At 59.0% G+C, this 18,785-nt stretch overlaps 1 protein-coding gene across 1 annotated transcript; it reads right to left on the reverse strand.

Moving 5' to 3' along the window:
* Positions 1–979: 979 nt before the first annotated feature.
* CTXND1 (cortexin domain containing 1) lies at positions 980–17,453 on the reverse strand (the record flags this gene model as incomplete). The annotated part of the gene is made up of 3 exons (XM_079764185.1): positions 17,277–17,453; positions 3,309–3,443; positions 980–1,227 (listed from the first exon to the last, which is right to left on the reverse strand). The coding sequence occupies exon 3, from the start codon at positions 1,157–1,159 to the stop codon at positions 980–982; it is 180 nt and encodes a 59-aa protein (XP_079620311.1). The 5' UTR covers positions 1,160–1,227; positions 3,309–3,443; positions 17,277–17,453.
* Positions 17,454–18,785: the final 1,332 nt, after the last annotated feature.

Here is an 18,785-nt window from a genome sequence, read left to right on the forward strand (position 1 = left end):
TATATAACAAAAGGCTAATATGCACATTGTCCCCTCGACCAGGAGTTCGACCAGCAGGCAGGCCGGCCAACCGCCCATGTCCCCTCCCCCTGGCCAGGCTGGCAGGACCCCACCCATGCACGAATTCATGCACCGGGCCTCTAATATATATATACACACACTGAGTGGCCAGATTACTATGCGTTCAGACATCATCATGATCTGGTCCCTCGGTGTATATTTTAAAGGAAGATGTGACTGGCGGCAACAATTTTGTGGGAGAGAAAATGAGAAGATTCCAATGTCTGACCAAAGTGGGGAATTACTCAGCGCCGACCTCGCCCCCTGATGGGATTCTCCACCAACAGGGACTCCGGGTCTGACATGCGGGCGAGGGACCGGGACGTCCTCTCGCTGTAACATGAACCACACGCCATGCAAATACTGTGTGTAAAGACTGGACTTCTCTTTCAAAGTAGCGGCTCCTGGGAGGCGGGGTTCCATGTTTCTGTATTTCTCCCCCCCCAAATTTCTAAAACGCACACCTCATCAGCAACAGGAAAAATATACCCCTCTCTGTTTTCGTTTTTAAAAATGCAGCCGGGAAGCAGTCCCCGTGGCTTTTTGGGGGAGTCTCCACCACCCCGTTCACAATGCCCCCCTGGAGGGGCTTGGGTTCCGGGAGGGGACGTCTTTGCTGGGGGCTCCCCACCCCAGGGCCAGTGCACGGGCCAGTTTGCATCTGATGGGCAGAGGGGCCCCCCAAAGGAGGCCACGGTGGTGTCACACTGGGTGTCCTGCTGGAGCCAGGGGTGGTGACCGCCCCATAGTCACCGCGTTCCCCAAACTGGCCCACGGCTGGAACCCCTGGGGCACCCTGAGCATGTCACTCTGATGCGTGTGTGGGAGCAGGCGAGGCTAAGGGGCTTTCTCCAACCCCTCCCCCAACCGGGACCCCTTGGCGCCACCTGAGCCGCCGCCCCGCCCCGCCCCGCCCCCATCAGTCATCCAGGTGCTGCTCCTCCCAGGTGGACGTGGGGATGGCGCTGTACGGGTCCATGATGACCTTCGCGCAGCGGATGATCATGACCACGAGGAAGAGGCAGAGGAACACAAAGCAGGCCAGGGTCAGTCCTTTGTCCACGTCCACGTAGACGGCCTCGGGCGTGGGCTCCTCCATCGCGGGCCGGCGGCGGCGGCGGGGGGCTCCTCCTCTGGCTGCCGGGGGCCTGGGACCATCTTCCAGCCCTGTGGAGAGGTGTGCCAGCGAGACTGTTGTCACCATTTCATTATTATTAATTTTTTAAAAATTGCTTTAATGTCTTTATTGATTCAGAGGGAGGAAGGGAGAGGGAGAGAGAGAAACATCCATAATGAGAGAGGACCATGGATTGGCTGCCTCCTGCACGCCCCCCACTGGGGATCGAGCCTGCAACCTGGGCCTGTGCCCTGACCAGGAATCGAACCTCGACCTCCTGGTTCATAGGTTGAGGCTCACTGAGCCACACCGGTTGGGCAGTTATTATTTAACTAGAGGCCCGATGCACGAAAATTCGTACAAGAGTAGGCCTTCTTTCCCCCAGCTGCTGGCACCCGGGACCCGGGCTTCCCTCCTCCGGCCGCCTGCAGGTTCCCAGGACCCCGGCTGGCTTCCCTCTGGCCCTGGCTTTGTCAGGAAGGACATCCGGAATGACGTCCGGAAGACATCCAGTCTAATTAGCATATTACCCTTTTATCATTATGATAGAAGATAGGAAAGGAGTAAAAGAAAGACTAGATAATATAGCTTTGTCCATTTAACGTTCTCCAAGCCTGTTTTTTGTCGATGGATGGGGGAAGGCCCTGGTGAGGAGACGCATGTCCAGTAAGGTCTGAGTACTATGGGACGGTGCCTACCGTCTGTCAGTCACACCTGGAAACAAATTAGTGGCCAAAAGAGGCGTGGCCACTGCCAGGGCAGGTAACCTGAATATAAACTTCTGAACGAAGGAGGGCGCTTTCAGCTCTTGGCCCTTGGCCTTTGACCCTCTGGCCCTCTTGGGACGCCTGTGGCAGGGGTCATGCTCCCCTGCAGCCACATGACCCACAGCCATGTGGGACCCGTACTGTGGACTAACGTACTTTTCATTAGTCTGAATACGAAACTGGACCCGGCTGCGATGTGGAACAGAAGCTCTGGACCCTGGTCCTCCTGTGGGCAGGGAGGGTCGTGCCCTCTGGCCTGAGGCAGGGGCAGGGCACCCACTCCCCTCCTTATCTGCCTCGGCCCCCCGGAGCCAAGTGCAAAATCTTGGCGCATTTAGTTGCACATTGCATTTTTTAAATATATTTTTATTGATTTCAGAGAAGAAGGGAGAGGGAGAGAAAGATAGAAACATCAATGATGACAGGGAATCATTGATTGGCTGCCTCCTGCACATCCCCCTACTGGGGATCAAGCCTGCAACCTGGGCATGTGCCCTTGACCAGAATCGAACCCAGGACCCTTCAGTCCACAGGCCGATGCTCTATCCACTGAGCCACACCAGCCAGGGCTGCACATTGCATTTCACGCCCAGTCAATTATTTCATCCTCAGGACAGCCCTGGAGGCAGGTCAGCCAGGCGTCACTCTGGCTGTGTTATAAATGTGGACACTGAGGCCCAGGAAGGGGAAATGAGTCACCCAAGGCCCCCCTCCCCAGCCGCAGGCCTCTGCAGGCCCCTCCCTCCTCTGGTGGAAGCAGTGGATCCATCCCCCCCACCCACTCCGAAGCATCAGGAGGACACCTGGGCCGGCTTCTGCTTGGCAACCTGGCCCACCAGTAACCACCGGGGATCGTGCTGTCCCCTCGCCCACATCTTGTCTTCCTCCCCACCTGTCCCCGGAGGGCACTGACCTGCTGGTCGGAGTGGTCACTCAATTTGATGACTCGGCAAAATCAATGGGATGACTCAGCAAAAAAAAATCAATTTGATGACTCAGCAAAAATCAATTGGATGACCCAGCAAAATCAATTGCATGACTCAGCAAAATTGATCAGCTGACAGCAAAAATCAATCAGATGACTCAGCAAAATCAATTGCATGACTCAGCAATATTGATCAGATGACTCAGCAAAAATCAATTGGATGACTCAGCAAATATCAATTGCATGACAGCAAAATCAATTGCATGACAGCAAAATCAATTGCTTGACTCAGCAAAAATCAATTGCATGACTCAAGACAGAAGTGAGAGTTCAGAGAAAACAGATTCCACCGAGAAGGGAGAGATTCTAGTAAATAGAGAGATTAGAGTGAATAGAGAGATTCGGGAGAGAAGCAAGAGATGAGAGAAAACGGAGTCACCTCTTCATAAGGGCCATGGGGTGAGCTGGCACCCTGGGTGGGGCTGCTGCGGGAGGGAGGGGCAGTGGCTGGACATGGCAGCTGGGAGCGGCTGAGAGCAGAGTCCGTTCCCTCGGAGAGCAGGCGCCGGTGTAGCTGAAACAGAGCAGGACACAGCGTCAGATCCTGCCCCAGACGTGACTGGGCCGGCGGGAGGCCTGGGCTTTGTTCTAATGTTGACTGCTCTCTTTTAAAAATGTGGACGAAAGGGGCCACGTGCTGACCTGACAGCTCAGGGGAGGCCTGCGTGGCGGCCTTGCAAACTCAAAGACCTAACGTCACCCCACAGGATGGTCTGAAATGAAATATTTAACTACAAACAGGTTCGGGTGGGGAGCCATGTCCTAGGCCGGTATTTTTCCTGACAAAGATCCACTTAGATCTTTACTGAGCCCATTTGCCTTTTGCCTATAGCATATCGGTGAAATGTCTGGGTACCTTGTAACTCCCCTTTTCCTGGACCCCTCGGGGCACAGCCTACTGTGCTGGGCGCCAGGACAGAGACCACAGATCCCCTCATTGTCATGTGAATTGTCCCTGCACCCACCTGAGTGTGTGTCCATCATTTTACCTTTTATCCAATCCCAGGGGTTCCCCGCTTTGCCTGCTCCCGCCTCTCTGGTCCGTCCCCAATGGATCACATGTCACCCACCTGCGTCCCTCCTTCGATGGCAATGTGTAAACACAGATGGAACCCCCATTCTCCGGAGCATCATCCCCATCCGTTGAGGCTCTGCTTCCCGGCAATTGTCCACAGTTTGGCTCAAATAAACTCACAGAAATTCTTTATGGGTTTCAATGGTTTTTACGTTAACAAAAATGATACTTAAAAAGAAAATTCTGGTAACACCAGCTTAACGACATTCACCATCCTAACCATTGCTAGGTGTGCCAGTTAGTGGGTTAAGTACACCCGTATGTTGCACAGCCATCCCCCACCCCCATCCGCCTCTAGAACTCTCTTCATCTGGCAAAGGGAGCTTACGGATTGATCAGATGCGTGTGCTGGGGAGGGAGGGGAGGAAGGACGGTGCCTTCCTCATGGCAGCCAAAGATCTGCCGCTGTAATTGTTCGAGAAATTTACGACGCAGAAAAGCGCCCGGCTCGTGTGACTCAGTGGTTGAGGCTCGTGTGACTCAGTGGTTGAGCGTCGACCTGTGAACCAGGCAATCCTGGTTCAATTCCCGATCAGGGCACATCCCCGGGTTGCGGGCTCGATCGATCCCCAGGATGGGGCGTGCAGGAGGCAGCCAATCCATGATTCTCTCTCCTTATTGATATTCCTCTCTCTCTCCATCTCCCTCTCTGTGAAATCAATCTATACTAATAAAAGGGTAATATGCTAATTAGACTGGGAGACCTTCCAGGAGTCCTTCTGGAGGTTCTTCCAGACAAAGCCATGGTGGCGGGGCTGAGGTAGAGGCAGTTAGGGGCCAAGAGGGGAGGGCAGTTGTGAGTGATCAGCCAGGATTGCGCGGCAGTTGTAGGAGATTAGGCCAGTGGGGGGGCTGTTGTGGGTGATCATGCCAGGGGGGGGGGGGCCAGTTGGGGGTGAGCAGGCCGGCAGGGGGGAGCAGTTGGGGGTGAGCAGGCCGGCAGGGGGGGCCAGTTGGAAGTGAGCAGGCCGGCAGGGGGGGGGCAGTTGGGGGCGAGCAGGCAGGCAGGCAGAGTGGTTAGGGGCAATCAGGCAGGCAGGCAGGTGAGCGGTTAGGAGCCAGCAGTTCCGGATTGCGAGAGGGATGTCCGACTGCCGGTTTAGTCCCGATCCCCGGGATCATGCCCAAACCGGCAGTCGGACATCCCCCGAGGGGTCCCAGATTGGAGAGGGTGCAGGCCGGGCTGAGGGACCCCCACCCGTGCATGAATTTCGTGCACCAGGCCTCTAGTACAAATATATATATATAAAAAGCAATGGAAAAATATCCTCAGGTGAGGATTAAAAAAAAGAAGCTCAGCCGAAACCGGTTTGGCTCAGTGGATAGAGCATCGGCCTTCGGACTGAAGGGTCCCAGGTTCGATTCCGGTCAAGGGCATGTACCTTGGTTTTGGGCACATCCCCAGTAGGGGGTGTGCAAGAGGCAGCTGATGGATGTTTCTCTCTCATCGATGTTTCTGACTCTCTATCCCTCTCTCTTCCTCTCTGTAAAAAATCAATAAAATATATTAAAAAAAAAAGAAGAAGAAGAAGCTCAGAGCAATGGCAGCCAACTTGGAGCAAACCCGCGTGTCTGACCCCACCCAGGCCTGAGCCTGGGCCCCGGGATGTGTCCTCCTCGGGGGGTCGTCTGGGGAAGGATGGTGGGGCTAGAGTTCCACGCTCCTCAGCCTCCCAGCAGGACCCTGAATTCTGACGTCCCCACGCCCCAGGCCAGGGTGTGCGTCCAGCTCACAGGGGCGCCCCACGGGAATGTAGAGGTCAGGCCCAGAGACACCGCCTGGCGACCCTCCCCCCAATGTCGGGGCGCCCGGGCCGGGTCCTGTAACCTGGAGGCGGACGCAGAGGAAGTCAGTGTTTTCTAGATCTTTCCATCTGGGGCGAGTGCCAGGAATGGGAACGCGGAGAGCAGCAGATTCGCCGTCTCCCGGCCTCCCAGCTGGAGCCGGCCCACCAGCCTTCGCCCCCAGCGGGCACAGCCCCAGCCAGCTCCGCGGGGAAGGGAGGGCCGACGCCCAGGGGGACGCAGCGCTGAACTCCCTGCCGCTCCTTCCCTCCCGGCAGCCTGCCCCGTGGTCCCCAACACGACTGCCTCTCCTTCGGCCCCGAGGCCGCACAAGCCACGCAGTCCATCGCCAGCTTCCAGGGCGCTGGATGCCAACTAGCTTCAGAATCCGGGTGCTGATCTGGGCCCGTCAATGACCCCACGGGACGTGGCTGCTGGGGTCATCTTTTACTCTTTTTTTTGTTGTTGTTGTTTAATATATTTTTATTAATGTTGGAGAGGAAGAGAGAGAGAGAGAGAGAGAGAGAGAGAGAGAGAGAGAGGAACATCACTGATGAGAGAGAATCATGGATCGGCTGCCTCCTGCACACCCCCCACTGGGGATCGAGCCCGCAACCCGGGCATGTGCCCCTGACCGGGAATTGAACCTGGGACCCTTCAGTCCGCAGGCCAACGCTCTATGCACGGAGCCACACCGGCCAGGTAAAATATATTTTACTAGAGGCCCGGTGCATGAAAATTCATGCACTGGAGCGCGGGGGGGGGGGGGGCGGTCCCTCAGCCCGGCCTGCCCCCTCTCACAGTCCAGGAATGCTCAGGGGCGGGAGGCGACCCAGCGATCAGGGGAAGGCGCTGCCCCATCACACCTCTGCTGCTGCCACGGCCGACAGCGCAAGCCTCGGGTGGCCCTGGTTACCTGAGCATCGGGCAGCCCTGGGCGGCTGGGGGGCTGAGAGGACAGGGGGACTCCGGAGGCAGGCGCGCCTGCCGCCCTGGCGGGGCTGACGGGACTGGATGCCGCCATCTTTGAGGGCAGGGCAGTCAATTAGCATATTCCCTCCTTACTGGCTGTGGGTGCCGCCATCTTTGAGGGCAGGGCAGTCAATTAGCATATTCCCTCCTTATTGGCTGTGTGCGCCGCCATCTTTGCGACTGTGAGGGTCAATTAGCATATTCCCTCTTTATTAGATAGGATAGAGAGGATGGAGGGGGGGGAGAAACATCAATGATGAGAATCATCCATCGGCTGCCTCCTACACGCCCCCCACTGGGGATCGAGCCCGCAACCCGGGCATGTGCCCTGACCAGGAATCGAACTCTGACCTCCTGGTTCCGAGGTTGATACCCAACCACTGAGCCACATCGGCCGGGCAAGAGAATGCAGACTCTAGTGCCCTCATCTCCCTTCCTTTCCTGCAAAACGTTGGATGCAGAAGCGTCTCTGTCAGAGCCCTTGACCCGAGAGGGTGAACTGTGCCCCTGAGGGCCAGCGAGGGGAGGTAGCTCGTGTGGATTGGGTCGTCTCACACGGGGCGGGGCCGCCCGCCACCAGGGCCTCCTCCCCTGAGGGAGCCGTGGCTCCATCTCCCCAGCTGGCGGCTCTGATGCAGCAAATGGGAAAGAGGGTTGCGCACCAGCGGGTGGAGAGTGCCATGTGCACAGCGGGGTGCAGCGGGGTTGGGGGGGGGCAGTGAGTGTGCGGAGGATGCCCTGGGCGCCATCTGGAGCGAGGCGGCATGCCCGCTGGGGTGGGTGGGGATGGTGGGCCCGGCCCCACCCCCCTGCTATTCTCTGTCTTCCCCACAGACACCACCTTCAGCACCCGGCTGAGCCTCACGTCCTGGTCCCGAGGCTGTGGGACTGGGAAGATTGGCCCCACGTGATATTATTATTGTTGTTGTTGTTGTTACTAGAGGCCCCGTGCACGAATTCGTGCACGGGTCAGGTCCCTCGGCCTGGCGGGCGAACAGGGCCGCGGGAGGTTATCGTGGGAGCGCACGGACCACCAGGGGGCAGCTCCTGTGTTGAGTGTCTGCCCCCTGGTGGTCAGTGCGCATCACAGCGCTCGGCCGTTGGGTCCCTTAGGCTTTTATATAGATAGACTAGTGGCCTGGTGCACGAAATTCGTGCACGAGGTGGGTGTCCCTCAGCCCGGCCTGCACCCTCTCCAATCTGGGACCCCTCGAAGGATGTCCTACTGTCAGTTACAGGGATCAGGCCTAAACTGGCAGTCGGACATCCCTCTCGCAATCCAGGACTGCTGGTTCCTAACCGCTCACCTGCCTGCCTGCCTGATTGCCCCTAACCACTCTGCCTGCCAGCCTGCTCGCCCCCAACTGCCCCCCACCACTGGCCTGCTTGCCCCCAAATGTTCCCCCTGCCAGCCTGCTCGCCCCCAACTGCCCCACCCACCGGCCTGCTCATCCCCAACTGCTCCCCCCGCTGTCCTGATCACCCCCAACTGACCCCCACTGACGACCTTCTCGTCCCCAACTGACCCCCACTGATGGCCTGCTCACCCCCAACTGGCCCCCTGCTGGTCTGCTCACCCCTAACTGCCCCCCCCCCAGCCAGCCTGATCACCCACAACTGCCCTCCCCTCTTGGCCTCTAACTGCCTCTACCTCGGCCCTGCCACCATGGCTTTGTCCAGAAGAACGTCCGGAAGGTCTCCTGGTCTAATTAGCATATTACCCTTTTATTAGTATAGATCAGTGGTCGGCAAACCGCAGCTCGCGAACCACATGCGGCTCTTTGGCCCCTTGAGTGTTCTAACGCCACTTCTTCAAAATAGACTCGCCCCGGCCGAAAACCGACTTCTGCACATGGGCCACGAAGTTTCAATCGCACTGTATGTGCGTGCTCACACGTGGTATTTTGTGGAAGGGCCACACTCAAGGGGCCAAAGAGCCGCATGTGGCTCGCAAGCCGCAGTTTGCCGGCCACTGGCATAGATAGAGGCCTGGTGCATGGGTGGGGGCCGGCTGGTTTGCCCTGAAGGGTGTCCCGGATCAGGGTATGGGTTCCCTTGGGGCATGGGGCGGCCTGGGCGAGGGGCCTGTGGTGGTTTGCAGGCCAGCCACGCCCCCATGGGGTGAGGGTCCCCACTGGGGGGGGCATGGCCAGCCTGGGTGAGGGGCTGATGGCTGTTTGCAGGCTGGCTAAACCCCCCAGCAGGACCCTCACCCCATGGGGGTGTGGCCAGCCTGGGTAAGGGGCTGATGGCTGTTTGCAGGCTGGCCACGCCCCCTGGCGACCCAGGCTCCCAGCCCCTCCTTCAGAGGCGGCCAGGGCAGGCGGGAAGTTTGGCTTCTTCCGTCACCAGGGGCAACCCAAGCCTCCTGCTCGCTCCAGTTCCGTGGCCACTGCCATCTTTGTTGGGTTAATTTTCATACTCACTCCTGATTGGCTGGTGGGCGTAGTGGAGTGATGGTCAATTTGCATGTTTCTCTTTTATTAGTGTAGATTATTTTAATCCTCACCCGAGGATATTTTTCCATTGATTTTTAGAGAGAATGGAAGGGAGAGGGGGAGACAGAGAGAAACACGGATGTGAGAGCAACACATCGATGGGTTGCCTCCCGCACGCGCACCCTGACCAGGGCCCGGGCCGGGGAGGAGCCTGCAACCCAGGTACTACGTGCCCTTGACCAGAATCGAACCGGGGACCCTTCGGTCCGCAGGCTGACACTCTGTCCACTGAGCCACACCGGCTAGGGCTCTGGGTGAGGTTACTAATTGCCCCTCCGTGTTTGGAGTCCTGTTCTCCGCTCAGCACAGCGCCTTCCCACGCACACGCACTCTGCTCCATGCTTCCTCTCCCCCGAGCCCAGCCGGAGCCCAGCCAGCGAGACTCCCACACGCAGACGAGGCTCCAGAACGGATGGGCCCAGCCCCGCGCTCAGGACAGCGGGGGCCACGGGGGCTGGATGTGTGTGCACATCCACAGAGGCCACAATCATCCCTTTCCTCTTGATACACAGAACCAGGAGCGGGGGGGCCGGCCCGACCCAGGGGGGACCCAGGGTTGGGGCTGGGCCTGAGGCTGCGACCGGCTGACCGTATTCTCACAGGAGGATGCACAGCCCGGGCCGTGGTCTCCGCGTCGGGAGAAGGGAAGCCTGGGGCAGACTCCGTGCCGAGTCTGTGCATCCCAGGCGGGTGCAGGGTGCCCCCGGGGCCGGGCACAGTCCCGGCCGAGAGAGAGTGAGTCAGAGCCAGGCGCTGCCCTCCGCCATCCCAGCGAAGGTGACACGCTGACTGGGAGTCCTGCTGCTAATAGGTCCCCTGGTGGTGGTGCGGCTGCTGGTCCGGGATCTCCCCCATGGACAGCAGCAAGGTCAGCCCTGAGGCAGCCGGGCACCCACCCCTCCTGACACACGATCTGTGTCCCAGCCGCCTCCACAGACGGGGAGAGTGCGTAGGGCGGGGGGGGGGGGGAGGAGGGAGGAGGGACCGGAGCCAGTCCTTGGGTGTTGAATCTCAGCCCAGTCCCGCTGACTAGCAGGGCAACGTGGGCTGGTTATCTAACCTCTCCAGGCCTCAGTTTCCCCCTGGGTGAGACAGGGGTGACGATGAGGGCATCAAGATCAGAGAGTCAGGCCTTACCAGTATGGCTCAGTGGGTAGAGCGTCGGCCTGCGGACTGAAGGGTCCCGGGTTCGATTCCGGTCAAGGGCATGTACCTGGGTTGCGGGCACATCCCCAGTGGGGGAGTGTGCAGGAGGCAGCTGATGGATGTTTCTCTCCCATCGATGTTTCTCTCTGTCTCTCCCTCTCCCTTCCACTCTCCCTAAGAATCCATGGGAACATATCCTCGGGGTGAGGATGAACAACAAACAAATAATAAAGGTCACAGGTCACATTCACGCCTCCACGGGACCCAGGAGAAGACGGGTGGCCGCCAGGTGGTGTGGAGAGAGACTCTGAGCTCCCGCCCCCCGGGCTCCGTGGGGAAGAGCATCCTGATGGATTAGCCGTGTCTGCTCCAGGCAGGGGAGGGAGGCCCGGCAGACGTGCGCCATCTGTTTGCCGCCTCCGTGCCCCGGAAAGCTCCGTCCGAGCCAAGGAGGCGCCCGCGTGGCCCGAGGGAGCTGGACGGGAGGACACAGGCCGAAGGGGTCGAGGCCTCTTGTTGGCCACCAGTGCCAGCTGCTGGGTGCCACACAGACGCCCCCGTGCCCGCCGCCTGGGGTCAAGTCGTCACAGCCATCTGAGCACGGACATTCATGTCCACAGAAATAGCATCCTAGTCCAATCCCCAGGGACCGCCGTGGGCCTGGACTGCGTGATTCCTTATCTATTGGTTCTTTAATTATTTTAACTAGACGCCCAGTGCATGAAAATTCATGCACTGGACGGGGGGTCCCTCTGCCCAGCCTGCCCTGTCTCACAGTCTGGGAGCCCTCAGGGGCGGGAGGTGACCCGGCGATCAGGGGAAGGCGACGCCCCATCACACCTCTGCTGCTGCCACTGCCGGCAGCGCAAGCCTTGGCCGGCCCTGGTTACCTGAGCTACGGGCGGCCCTGCTCGCCTGAACCTCAGTCAGTGGGGGGTGCAGGAGGACCTGAGGCCCCCTGCTGTGGGCGCCGCCATCTTTGTGATGGCGTGACAGTCAATTTGCATATCATCTCTTTATTATATAGGATTTTATTTTATTCTTTAAAAATACCTTTATTGATTTCAGAGGGGAAGGGAGAGGGAGAGAGAGAAACATCAACGAGAGAGGATCCTGGATCGGCTGCCTCCAATACGCCCCCTAGTGGGGATCAAGCCACAACCCGGGCATGTGGCCTTGACCAGGAATCGAATCCTGACCTCCTGGTTCGTGGGTCGATGCTCAACCACTGAGCCACGCTCGCCGGGCACTAAGCTCATCCGTGGTGGTTCCCACACCCAGCCCGGTAGGCAATACCTCCCCGAGTTTATAAACAGGGAAACTGAGTCTCGGGAGGATGTAGGGGCTTCTAAGCACTAACTGATTGTGGATTCCAGTTCCTGCCCGCCCCCACCCCCGCCGCCATGTGAGAGGGTGGGGCTGCCTCGCCATCAGGGTGCTCCCCCCTGAGCAGCCCCGCCGGAGGGGTGCCCACAGGGGACCCACATCCAATGAGCCCAGTCCTGGCCAGTGTTGCTCAATGGTTACAGCATCCGCCCTCCAGAACTGAAGGGTTGCAGGATTTTTTTTTTTTATACCTTATTTAATCCAATACTGTTTCTTTTGTTGCACTTTTTTTTTTTCAGCTTTGACCACTGGGAGCTCTTTCAGATTGGTTCTTTTTTTTTTTTTTAATTTCTTTATTGATTTCGCAGGATTTTTAAAAAATATATATTTCTATTGATTTCAGAGAGGAAGGGAGAGATAGAAACATCCATGATGAGAGAGAATCATTGATCGGCTGCCTCCTGCAGGCCCCCTACTGGGGATCAAGCCCACAACCCGGGCATGTGCCCTGACCGGGAATCGAACCCGGGACCCTTCAGTCCACAGGCTGATGCTCTATTCACTGAGCTAAACCGGCTAGGGCTGTGTTTTTTTTTAAATATATTTTTTATTGATGTCAGAGAGGAAGGGAGAGGGATAGAGAGAGAGAAACATCCATGATGAGAGAGAATCATGGATCGGCTGCCTCCTGCACGCCCCACACTGGGGATCGAGCCCGCAACCCGGTCATGTGCCCTTGACCGGGAATCAAACACGGGACCCTTCCATCCTCAGGCTGAGGCTCTATCCACTGAGCCACACCGGCCACCCAGTCAAGGGCACGGACCTGGGTTGCAAGTTGGATCCCTGGCCCCAGCCAGGACGTGTGGGGGAGGCAACCCATGGATGTGTCTCTCTCATGTCGATGTTTCCCTCTGTCTCTCCCTCCCCCTTCCTCCCTCTCTGCAAACATCAATGGGGAAAACATCCTCGGAGGAGGATTAACACCGACAACAAAGATCGACGAGCCCCGTTCGGCACAGACCTGCTCTCCTACCCGAACTGACCCGGGGGGTTCCAGGTGCCCCTCCCATCATCAGGCTCCTCGCCGGGAAAATGGCGGTGAGCATGGCTGCTCCGGCCCAGCCAGAGCGGCTCGGCTGGTTGAGCGTCATCCCGGGTGCCGAAAGGCTGCCGGTTCGATCCCTGGTCAGGGCAAGTACAGAAGGCAACCATGCCTCTCTCTCTCTCTCACATCGATGTTTCTCTCTCTCCCTTCCTCTCTCTAAGCCTGTCCTCAGGTGAGCAGTAAAAAATCCTATATCATAAAAGCATAATATGCAAATCGACCGAACGGCGGAACGACCGGTCGCTATGACACACACTGACCACCAGAGGGCAGACGCTCAACGCAGGAGCTGCCCCCTGGTGGTCAGTGTGCTTCCACAGGGGGAGCGCCGCTCAGCCAGAAGCCGGGCTCACGGCTGGCGAGCGCAGCGGAGGTGGCGGGAGCTTCTCCCACCTCCACGGCAGTCAGACATCCCCCGAAGGCTCCCGGACTGCGAGAGGCGCAGGCCGGGCTGAGGGACCCCCTCCCCACCGTGAGTGCACGAATTTAGTGCACCAGGCCTCTAGTAATAAATAATTGTTACTCTGGGAATTATGTTTAGATCTATAAAACACTTGGCATATAGGAAGTACTTTAAAAATGAGAGATCTGGCCCTAGCTGGCTTGGCTCAGTGGATAGAGCGTTGGCCTGCGGACTGGGGGGTCCTGGGTTCGATTCCGGTCAAGGGCATGTACCTTGGTTTCAGGCACATCCCCAGTAGGAGGCGTGTAGGAGGCAGCTGATCGATGTTTCTAACTCTCTATTCTTCTCCCTTCCTCTCTGTAAAAAATCAATAAAATATATTTGTTTTAAAAAATGAGATATCTGGCCTGGCTGGTGTGGCTCAGTGGATAGAGCGTCGGCCTGCAGACTGAAGGGTCCTGGGTTCGATTCCGGCCAAGGGCACATGCCCGGGTTGCAGGCTTGATCCCCAGCAGGGGGCGTGCAGGAGGCAGCCGGTCCATGATTCTCTCTCCTCATGGATGTTTCTCTCTCTCTCCCTCTCCCTTCCTCTCTGAAATCAATAAAAAAATTTAAAAAAAAAAAAATTCTCGGGTGAGGATTGACCTCCCTCCCCCCCCCAAAAAAAATAAATAAAAACGAGGAGTAGCCGAAACCGGTTTGGCTCAGTGGATAGAGCGTCGGCCTGCGGACTCAAGGGTCCCAGGTTCGATCCCGGTCAGGGGCATGTACCTTGGTTGCGGGCACGTCCCCAGTGGGGGGTGTGCAGGAGGCAGCTGATTGATGTATCTCTCTCATCGATGTTTCTAACTCTCTATCCCTCTCTCTTCCTCTCTGTAAAAAATCAATAAAATATATTTAAAAAAAAAAAAAACGAGGAGACCTGAATCCCCAAAGGGCAACTCAGTCAGGTCCCCTGAGCCGCGGCAGAGCCAGGACTGAATGCCGACCCGCCGGCTGCCTGCGAACCCCAGGCTTCCTTCTGACTGCCTCTCCTGCCGGTCCTGGGGTCTGGCAAACACATCCCTTCCCGGCACCCGGCCCTCAGGATGGGGGCAGGATCCGATGTGCTTCAGGAGTGTTTCCTCCCGAGGCAATTCACCTACATTTGGAAAGGCCGTCACACTTAACACTGTAATGTGAACTTCAGTTTAAAATGAATTTTATTTTTATTTTTTACGGCCATGGACCCGTTCCACCGCTTTTCATGCCAAAAGCCAACAACACACTTTGGTCTTCCCCCCGTCGGCGCTTGTTAGAAACACTGACCTTAGAGCCTTGGACCGCAGTCAAGTTCATAAGCGCTGTGTTCCCATTGTGGCCAGACGAATAATTTAAGATTTTCCTTGACACCACTTCATTCTCCATTTAAATCATGGCTATCCACAAGCCACCTTAGGACGGCAGGCTTTTATTTGTTTTGTTTTATTTTGCTTTTAATATCTTTGTATTGATCTCGGAGAGGAAGGGAGAGGGAGCGAGAGAGAAACATCCATGAGCAGAGAGAATCCTGGATCGGCTGCCTCCTGCACGCCCCACACTGGGGATGGAGCCCACCACCTGGGCATGTGCCCTGACCGGGACTCGAACCCGCGACCTCCTGGTTCCTAGGTCAACGCTCCACCGCTGAGCCTCGCCGGCCGGGCAGGACTATGAGTTTTGAGTGCGCACTGTGACTGTGTGGCCTGGCAGCGTAAACATTTGCTGCAGAAAGATCAGCAAGGCAATCTATTCGGAATGGCTGCCTCTTTTTTTAACTCCGTAAAGGAAATGAACTGGAAAGATAAACACGACTCTCTCCATCGCGACTTATAAAGGGCCACGTGGCTTCTTCGAGCCGGGCTATTTTTCATTTTCCAGGCTGAGTAAGGTTCCTGCTATTTTTTTTTTAAAGAAACCCTTATCCCTCCATCATCTTGTTTATGTTACATGGAGGTCTGAAAGGTCTCCTGGCTAGAGCTGTGGGCCATCAATTCCCAGGCCTACTGGAATTCAGAGACACATGAAACGCTACCAGAAGCCAGTTCCAGCATGTCATAATTACAGGAGTTTCATCAAAAGGTTGGTGAAGCTCGGGGGCTCAACAAGGGCTGAGCCACATATGTAGTCACCTGTTGGAATGGCTAAACGGCACTCCCCCCAAACCTGAATAGGATGATTGTCTGTTGCCAGACAGCTCAGGGCATCTCAATCTGAATGTTAGTGCCTCCTGTTGGCCAGACACCTGAACAGCCAATCTGACAATGGATTCTGTACAAAACCCTACCCTCTGAAGTGTATTATCGCCACCTTGCCTTAGGACAAATTGTGTTAATAAAAAGCAAGGGTCCTGAGACAAGGAGAGAGTCTTTAGCTCCTTTAGCGGAAGCTCCTCTGACCCCCAGTGCCTTTCAAAATTATCTTTCATCCTTGGACTCGTTATCGAATCTACATGCAGCTCCTTTCTCCAGATTGCTGAACCCTTTGTAATGCTGGGACAAGAACCCCGCCAAAATGCCATGCATTCATTATGTGCATTTCACCCAGGAATTAAAAAAAAAAAAAAAGCCACTAGAAAAAGTGAGCGGGAAAGCAATCATCCGGCCCCGAGAACACACACACACACACACACACACACACACACACACGCAGAGGTGGCGCCCGATAAGCCAGCAGCCACCCCGCACTCTGTCTTTGGGATGAGTGGGCGCTGCCTGGTCTCAGCACAGGCCTCCCCCCTCCCCCGCCCCCGCCAGCAGGTGCATGTTCGCATGTGCGGTTTGCCTGCCCACGTTTCCATGTGTGTCTCAGGCCGAGCCACCCCTGCCAACAGGGCCTGGATCGAAATCCTGTTTGAAAATCACCCCTGGAGGCCTTGCTGTGGGGCTCCAGGACGCCCTAACACCACCTGGCAGGTTCGGGGGACACAGTTCAGGTGGTCCCCGATTCTTGTCAAGAGGCGGCTTAAGACCTCCGGCCGGTGTGGCTCAGTGGATAGAGTGTTGTTCTGTGGACTGAAGGGTCCCAGGTTCGATTCCAGTCAAGGGCATGGACCTCAGTTGCAGGCTCCTCCCCGGCCTGGGCCCTGGTCGGGGCTCATGCAGGAGGCAACCCATGGCTGTGTCTCTCTCACGTCGATGTTCCTCTCTGTCTCTCCCTCTCTCTCTAGAAATCAATGGGAAAATATCCTCGGGTGAGGGTAGAGAGAGAGGGAGATGGCTCAGGGCTGGGAAGGCCGGTCACCTCACCTGGGTGACCTTTCACCTGGTCCCCCCCTTTCAGAACTTTCCCCGCGCACAGTAGGGGCTCCTGGAACATCCAGCTCTAGAATCCAGCCCCCAGATACCACCCACAGCCTCGCTGCGCGTCTCCACCGGTGCCAGCTGAGCTATGTGAACGGCGGCGTGTTAGCCTTTTGGGTCGCCGCCAGTCAGAACGAATCCCGCGGAGACCTGACCTTTAGCAAGGCCGGGGGGCGGGGGGCACCCCCAGAACTTTGCCCAGAAGTTAAGCCCACCGTGACCTTCAGGGCTGCGCGGAGGGACCCTGCCTGGTCCTGTTCCTGCAGCCACGGGAGGGACCTGCATTCCAGGCACCGAAGTTGCAGGCAAATCCCTTAACTTTGATTCAGCGACAACTCACCCTGCTCCGCCGCCTCCGGGGCAGAGGCGCCCAGGACCCCCTCATGGAGACGGGAGGGCCCGGGATCCCCGATGGAGAGGAGATGACGATGCCTGAACACAGCACGACACTCCCCCAGGTGTGGGGACCCGCGCCAGCAGCACCGCCCGGGCCCCTGCAGGGCGGGCCGGCGGGGATCCCCGGCCCCCGGGCCCCCAGGGCTTTGGCGACCTGCGGGCCCTCTCCAACCCCGGCGCGCCCCAGCGCTGCGCCCCCAGGAAGGGGGGGTCTCTGCCTGCGCGCGGCCCGGGACCCCCTGCGCGCCGCGCCCACGTCGCTGCGCCCCAGCCCGCAGGCGCCCGGCGGGTCCCGGGAGCCCCCCGCATCCTCCTTACCTGGCGAGGCGGGTCCCGTGCGCGCGCGCTCGGGGACCTGGCGGGGGGCTGCGGCGCCTCTGGGCCGGGGGCGCGGGGGCGCGAGGGCGCAGGGGACGCGGCCAGGCCCGGCGGCGGGGCGCGCGGCGGCCCGGCTGCGGCTGAGTCAGCGCCCGGGCGGGCGGTGCGGTGCGGGCGCAGGCGAGGCAGGGCCGGGCGCGCCGAGGGGGCTCTGAGCCGAGCGGCGGCCGGCCTGGCATTTTAAAGGCGAGGCAGCTGGATGGCGTTCAAGCGGAAACGCAGGAGGAGAAAGTTCACCCGGGCGGGCGGGCGGGCGGGCCAGACTGCGCGGGGGCGCGCGGGGAGGGGGCCGGGAACCCCCTGGTCGGCGCGCGGGGAGGGGGCCGGGAACCCCCTGGTCGGCGCGCAAGGAGGGGGCCGGGAACCCCCTGGTGGGCGCGCGGGGAGGGGGCCGGGAACCCCCTGGTGGGCGCGCGGGGAGGGGGCCGGGAGCCCCCTGGTGGGCGCGCGGGGAGGGGGCCGGGAACCCCCTGGTCGGCGCGCGGGGAGGGGGCCGGGAGCCCCCTGGTCGGCGCGCGGGGAGGGGGCCGGGAACCCCCTGGTGGGCGCGCGGGGAGGGGGCCGGGAGCCCCTTGGTCGGCGCGCGGGGAGGGGCCCGGGAGCCCCTTGGTCGGCGCGCGGGGAGGGGGCCGGGAACCCCCTGGTCGGCGCGCGGGGAGGGGGCCGGGAGCCCCTTGGTCGGCGCGCGGGGAGGGGGCCGGGAACCCCCTGGTCGGCGCGCGGGGAGGGGCCGGGAACCCCCTGGTCGGCGCGCGGGGAGGGGCCCGGGAGCCCCTTGGTCGGCGCGCGGGGAGGGGGCCGGGAGCCCCTGGTGGGCGCGCGGGGAGGGGGCCCGGAGCCCCCTGGTTGGCGCGCGGGGAGGGGGCCGGGAGCCCCTGGTCGGCGCGCGGGGAGGGGGCCCGGAGCCCCCGGCGGGCGCGCGGGCCGATCGGAGCGGCTCCCGGAGCGCCTTCCCTGCGGAGCCTTTCATTTGGGGGAGCAGGCGCCGCTGGCCAAGCCTCTGCCTCCCCGGAGCTCCGTCCATCCCCGCACGGACACGCCGCCGAAGTCAGGGCCAGGCCAGCAGGCCGCGCTGGGAACTCCGGCCAGGGCAGAAAGGGGGCAAAAAAAAAAAAACATGCTGAAGTTGGGAAACCAGTATATGTATATTTTTTGCCTTTTAAACAAAAAATTGGAAAGCAGGAGAAAAACCATTGCTACTTGTGGAGAAATATGCCACATTCCGGTGTTCTTGCGCTGGGCGCCTACTTAGAAATGGGGGTGAAAAATCCCACCGTACTTTGTTTTCCCTCCCTCCCTCCCTCCCTCCCTCCCTCCCTCCCTCCCTTCCTTCCTTCCTTCCTTCCTTCCTTCCTCCCTTCCCTCCTTCCTTCCGAGGATATTTTCCATTGATTTTTTAGGCAGAGTGGAAGAGAGAAGGAGACAGAGAGAAACACCGATGGCCAAGAA

The sequence above is a fragment of the Cnephaeus nilssonii genome, assembly GCF_951640355.1.
Source record: "Cnephaeus nilssonii genome assembly, chromosome: 24".
Lineage (NCBI taxonomy): Eukaryota > Metazoa > Chordata > Mammalia > Chiroptera > Vespertilionidae > Cnephaeus > Cnephaeus nilssonii.